Source organism: Amblyomma americanum, chromosome 9, assembly GCF_052857255.1.
Source record: "Amblyomma americanum isolate KBUSLIRL-KWMA chromosome 9, ASM5285725v1, whole genome shotgun sequence".
In the NCBI taxonomy this organism is placed as follows: Eukaryota; Metazoa; Arthropoda; class Arachnida; order Ixodida; family Ixodidae; genus Amblyomma; species Amblyomma americanum.
The window spans coordinates 8,258,818-8,265,158 of NC_135505.1; the positions used below are offsets into that span (position 1 = coordinate 8,258,818).

At 46.2% G+C, this 6,341-nt stretch overlaps 1 protein-coding gene across 1 annotated transcript; it reads left to right on the forward strand.

Annotated features, from left to right (window-relative positions):
• Positions 1-1,371: 1,371 nt before the first annotated feature.
• LOC144105155 (uncharacterized) lies at positions 1,372-4,475 on the forward strand. Its single transcript, XM_077638321.1, has 3 exons — positions 1,372-1,666; positions 2,440-2,637; positions 4,039-4,475. Exons 1-3 carry the CDS (start codon positions 1,597-1,599, stop codon positions 4,473-4,475), a joined length of 705 nt encoding a protein of 234 aa, XP_077494447.1. The 5' UTR covers positions 1,372-1,596.
• The last annotated feature ends 1,866 nt before the right edge of the window (positions 4,476-6,341 follow it).

Sequence of the window (6,341 nt, forward strand, 5' to 3'; positions counted from 1 at the left end):
CGGCCATAGGGCCCCCTTCGGGCTATTCATCACTGAAGCCTGGACAGCGCGGACCCTAATCTGCCAGAAGTGGCAAGAGTGTGTGGCTGGGGGCGGACCCGGAAGACTGGACACGTGATCTACATCACAGTGATTCGACGCATTTTTAATGAACTAGATTCCCCAACTAGGGACCTGGGGACAGGGGACCCTATTTAAGCAGCGATCTGGCGTGTGTTCGCCAGCTCCCGATTCACTCTTTCGATCTTTGTATAAATGTAAATAAACCCTTCAGTCTCTTCTTCACCTCGAAGACCCTCTCATCTCTTCGTCACCCCCACTACAGCAGTCTCCCGATCCGGAACCCAGTGACACCGACCTTGGCGAGAGACGGCACAAGCGAACCAGGGGCCCGCATCTAACAGTGTGCAGCTGCATATGTCTTTTTTTTTCCTTGAGCAATTATCAGCCTACTATACTGAAGTTCAGGTGAATGAACGCATTAACTTGCAATTTATTAAGTGCATTTAGTGGCAGTGCCTATCGACTCCCAGACTTCGCGCTTTACTACCGTGGCCCAATGCCTGTTAGCCAGTTTCCGAATGCGGCATTTATGCGCGAGAAACCTATCGAGGCTAATTTAATATTTTTCATGCTACTACGCGGATTCAGCAGTGACGCAGCTGGTCAATACATGTTGCTTCTGCAGTGCACAGGCTTGAAGCAGCCGCCGGTAGCTGCGGCAGCTGCGGTAGGCACGGGCAAGCGGAACCTGTTTTGCCTACCATGCGAAAGTCGCTGCTAACATCAGCGCCACCGCATCTTCGTGACGTCGCGGGGTGAAGGAGGTCCATACCCTATCGCCAAGTTCTGCTTCAGTAGAGATGCCTTTTTATAACGCTTAAGCAGCCTGCAGAACTGAACCCAGCTCGTGGCCGCACATAAGTGGTCAGAGTTACAACAGAAACAAATGCAGCGGAGACTTACCCCCGAATGCAGAAATGTAACTTGGCTCGCGCTTCGACTCAACTTCGGCAAGTCGAGTCGAAGCACCAAGGCGGCTTCAGAACGGCCAAGTTGGGTTTCGTGTTTCATAGATGCTCAACCTGACTTGCTTCGTCAAGTTAAGCGCGTGCTTGAAAGCGAGGGCGCATTGCTCGTCTGGGGATGAGAGTATTGAACAATCTATTATAATAATGCCCATTTTGCTCCTATAAAACAACGCATCTCGTTCAGCAGTCATAAACAGGCACTAGGTGTGAGTGACCTGCATAAAATTGCTAACAATAAAAACTACATTTCAGTGCTACCCGCTGCTTCCACTTGATTGACGTTTTTGGCTGGCAACGTACTCCACATTGAGCCAATCCTAGTTGAGCCATAGCCAGTTTTTTCCATGCTTTTCCTGCTCCCAGCGGAGACCAGCGCCTCAGTTCACGTTCGAGGAAAAGGAATTGTTATTGTGTTTTGTTAACGCACGTCGGCATATATTAGAGTGCAAAAAAACCGATGTGTCGTCGCTGGCAAAAAAAAAAAAAACGCCGCTTGGAAGGAAATTGCCGGGCTGTTTAACAGCAATCACGGGGTGACCCGACGTGACCCCAATCAGCTCAAGAAATGCTGGGCCAACCTAAACAAAAGTCGAAGGAAGAGGACGCGAGGAAAAAGAGAGATCGCCACAAGACAGGTGAGCGCGGCTTGCAGGCCGTTTACAAATGTTTGTTCCTGCATGCTTTGTATGCCATGGATAAAGGCATGATTATTCTACTTCGGTCGGCGTAGGCAACGTGTACTGGAATGCATAGTTTTTTAGGAACAGTGTGATAACACGTAAATGGGCACGTAATAACGTTTCGGTGCAGTGTACTCTGCTTTATTTACAAACGCAGATGAATGCAGCCTGCGTTAATCGTGTAAATAATGCCCAAGCAGTATCCTGTACAGCCTCCGTAATTTTTAAAAACTACAGAGAATGTTTGCTACATTCAAGTCAGTACGAAGGCATGCGATTTCTGCTGCATAGAAGACTATGATGAGCGGGCAGTGCAGTGGGACGGAGGGCTCGCGCCTGGCCAGCAGCGAACTGACAACGGACGATTTTGCTCGGAGTTGGTACCATTCGCATACTATCGCGCCGCGAAGCCATATTGGGTGCACCGTAGACCAGACGGTGTCTACACTGGCGACCTTCATGTTCATGAGGAAACTTGCCGCGCTATTGACAGTTGTTTGGTACTATTGAATATCCGGAAGGCTGTACATAAAGCTACCTACCTTTGCTCATTCCTGGCACTGCTGGGACGGGTGGCACAAAAACGTAGCGAAAACAACACACAGTTGCATGCATTGGTGTGCCTTTGTTTGCTTTTGTGTGGCACTTCATGAACAAAACATTTTAATGGCGCATTGTCTATAAATTAAGAGTAGCTTCACTGTCTGCGGTGTTTTTTTTCTTTTCAGGAGGAGGGTCAGCTCAATGCACTGTGAGCGCTCAAAGTGAGCAAGTCATTGCTGTTGCCAGCCACATAATGACCAGGGTAGGCAACCAGACTGACTCTGATGGAGGCATCGACCTGCCACCAGTGGCAAGTTTGCCTGTTATAAGATTGTTGCAGCCAATGGTGGATGGAGCAGGCAATGAAGAATTCCATTATGCAGGTAAAGAAAGCACTTTGCATGTTGTAGAAAAACAGCACTCCTCTCTTTATATTCCTTTGATGACAACGGCAGCGTGTACTGTCAATTGACGCTGTTTCAATGTTTTTTATTGCCTTGAACCTGCTATGAGGACTGTGCCGTTCATGTACAACAAATTATAAAAATCTCATTTAATACAACACTGTGGAAAGCTGCTCTACATGTGGTTGGCTGAATGTTTGTGCAGATAAAGGTTGCATTGGTTGACATTGCGAAAGGATGATCTGCTCCAAGCTGCATGTTGTTGCACAGCACTCTGAAGGCATTTTGACTTGACGGCTTATATTCATGTGAGTGGTATGCTGTGTTCCTGTAGCGGAAGGCTAGGAGTTGGTTAACCGTCGGACACCGAGGGAGCAAGCATTCAGTGCTGCAACCTGAACTGCATTCATTATGACATTCTCTCCTGATTATGTTTTTGAGTCTTGTTTGCCATTCCTGCCTCACTTTAAACGAATGCCAACTTTAATGCAGTTTCATTATGCATGCACTCCTTCACATAAATTTTCATATTTCTGTGTACTTGTACATGATGGTGCTCCAGGGATAAGGTAACAACATTCTTGTTGTGAATAATGGTGTAGCTTGCCTATGTGTAATGCTCAAAGCCTTTTCGAATTTGGCTGCTAGTTTCAAGGAAATTGTTAGTTTTGCAATGCAGAGGTTTCACTCGAAGCGCATGTTTTCTGTAGCCCTCAGGCTCAGGCTGCAGTATTTGTCACCTTTCTTGTATGCCTCACCTTGGCATTTGTGTCGCATATATGCGGCGAAACAAGCAGGCAGGCATTACAAGGAAACCTTTGCAAAAAAAATGAAAGTGGATTAGCTCAGCTACTCCAGGATATACAAAGTGAAAGCTGTCGGCGTTCATTGGCATTGACAAAGTTCTAGACGCTGATGATTTTGAAGAAAGGAAGGGCGTATAACTGGCTCCCTCGGCCAGAGGACACGCATGAGTACAAACTTGCAAATATACTAAAATTGAAAAGAAACCCATTGAATGAGCAAAAAAGCTGCAGGTGCAGAGTTAGAGGATAACCACATGTGTAAAACTCGGGGCCTGGGTGACTATCACTACTGTATCAGCAGAAAAAAATAAAGTGAGGTCATCAGGCATAATTCAGAGTGAAAGGTAAGGAATATGGCAGAACAAAACAGAATGACTAAACTGGGGCCCCCAGAAACAACGGCAGCTATTTGGCGCCGAGAAGGGCAAGTGGTGCCTTATATAAGAACATTATAAAGCTTTCGTTATAATGTCTCTTCACCAATTGACCCAACAATCTGTGCTGTTGAGGCAGACAGCTAATGTGTTGTAAGCTTAGATTTGTCCAACTAATTTTTACCTTTTCTTTATTACAGAAGACGACTGGGAACCTCCGCTCGTGGATGAGCCGCAGTCACCAGCGGCTGCTGTTGGTAAGAGTGGGGCAACTCCAGAAGCAATTGAGCAGGAGAGCAATCTCTTTTTTCCTGCTGAGCAACCTGCTGATGCTTCCAGCACAGCTGCAGCAGGCTGCAGCAGTGCTACAGTTGCTTCTGGAGCTGCCGCTGGTCCCACTACTGCTGAAGCAGTGGCCACCGGTGACGCTGGCAGGGCTCCAAGAGGGCGGATGGCCCTTTTAGAAAGGTCTCTGGCAGATGAGAACGACTATAGAGCGGCCTTACTGCGCGAAGAGCATGGACTGCGTCTGCAGCTGATGCGAGAGGACCACAACAGTATTCTGCAAGAGCGGCAGGAGAAAAAACTCCTTGATATCCACAAAAAAAAGATTGGAATTGGAAATCTTAGAAATTGAAAAACAAATCAAACTTGAACAGCTTCGTAGGCTGCGAGAGGCACCAGAATAAACGGTGCCTATGACTGAATGAAACTGGAATGCTGTGTGAATGCTTGCACAAATATTATGTGGCAAATCCACATAACTACACTTCATTTGCACATGTACCGTTTTAAGCACATGACTCGGTGGGAACAGACATACAGCCCCGTCACCACCTTGCATGCAAGTCTGACAAGCTATCGCATAGCAGGAGGCAGGTAGGATGGTTGCGTGGTACTTATGCTGCTATGGCTATATGGATCTTTGGATGCAAACAGCAATTTATTCACAGAAATACGCATTGCTGTATGCTACAAATATGGCTGCTCTAGGAAGGAAAAACCTCCCCTGGCATTGCTTGCAAAACCAACCAGTAGAGAAAATTGCAGGCCACATTGTTAAAGTTTCCATGTATAAAAATTCAACAATATTGGCTCACGCAAGTCAACACCACATAAATGCTCAAAGGCCAACACCGCTCTCTACTCCTTCTATTATCTTTGCTGTCTCATCTAACCTAAACCCTCGCAGCTAGTGCCTCCTACTCAAGAACCGAAACCCTTAAAGAATGCGATTCCTCCTATGCTGTCTACAAGGTGGGCCCATAGCTTGAGTCAATACAATGCCACAGCCTCCCGCTTTGCTGAAGTAATCTGTTGATTCAAAAATATGGCCACCACATTCCTGTGACAAGCCGCACTAGGCATGACAAAAAAAGACTATAAAGAAGCACGCATAAAAAAAACACTTGCTGATGGCACCCACGTTCTGCTATTTCGAACCCCGCCAAACCATGTGACAATTTCAAAACATGCAAGTTCTCGATGAGTGGAATCAGCACAGTTCCAAGAAGGCCGGCTCAATTGCAAAGCCAGATTTAAGCTGTGACAGCCAACCGGTAACTGCATGTACAAATCAAAAGAACCGCTAGTCCAAGTGTTTGCATGTAAAAGATTTCACTACAACACTTGCGAGCTAGAAGTAGCTACCTAGTCATATCACAAGCCATTCATTGAACCCACAAAACAAAACGTTGCAAACACTACTGGGGTCATAAATTATCTTTCAGTGGTCCACCATGACTGCGGCAGCAAGGCGTTCCCAAACATCAGTAGTGCCCGCACACAATGATCTCGACTAATTGCACTTTATGATCTAGGGTTTGTATTCAGCCATGCAAAGCAAGGCACCTAACACACACCAGGTGCATTTGGCTCGAGGACAATGAATATTGAGTGCAACTGCTCGCAGACAGATTGTGTAGCCTTAGCAACAGTTACAGGAGTTCTATGTACCACCATGACCTTTACACTTGGAAATTAAAAATGCTCACAGGTCACACACTGTAGGTTGGTATGTTTCACCATGACACAACAATGCCTGGAATCCTCTCCGCACATATGCTGCTTCTTTCGCTTCTTTCTCTGTGCCAGTTACTGCCCGTTATGCAACTTTGTTGTAAGAGATTGAGCTGGACGAGGCATGTGGATCATGTCAGGAAGCCCATTTCAGACCTAAAGAATCGACCTTTTGCACCATACTATGACAACAACCAACTCCCACTTTGAACAGAGACGGGAGAGAGCGACAATGCACAACAAACCACTCGAGCATCGTTCCTTGAAAAGAAGGCTCCAGTGTGACAGCTGAAGGTTCGACCGTTCTAGACCATCTTGAAAGCAAACCAAATGAAAAGAATACACTCAAGTTTTTTTTTACCTCAATACAGCCAAAAAAAGTGAGAAATTTAATAACTGATTCATAACACACCTCTGTTGGCAAGCCAGAAAACAAAACTTCGCAGTGATCTGGAATTTCATCATTGTAGGCAATTGGGAACGT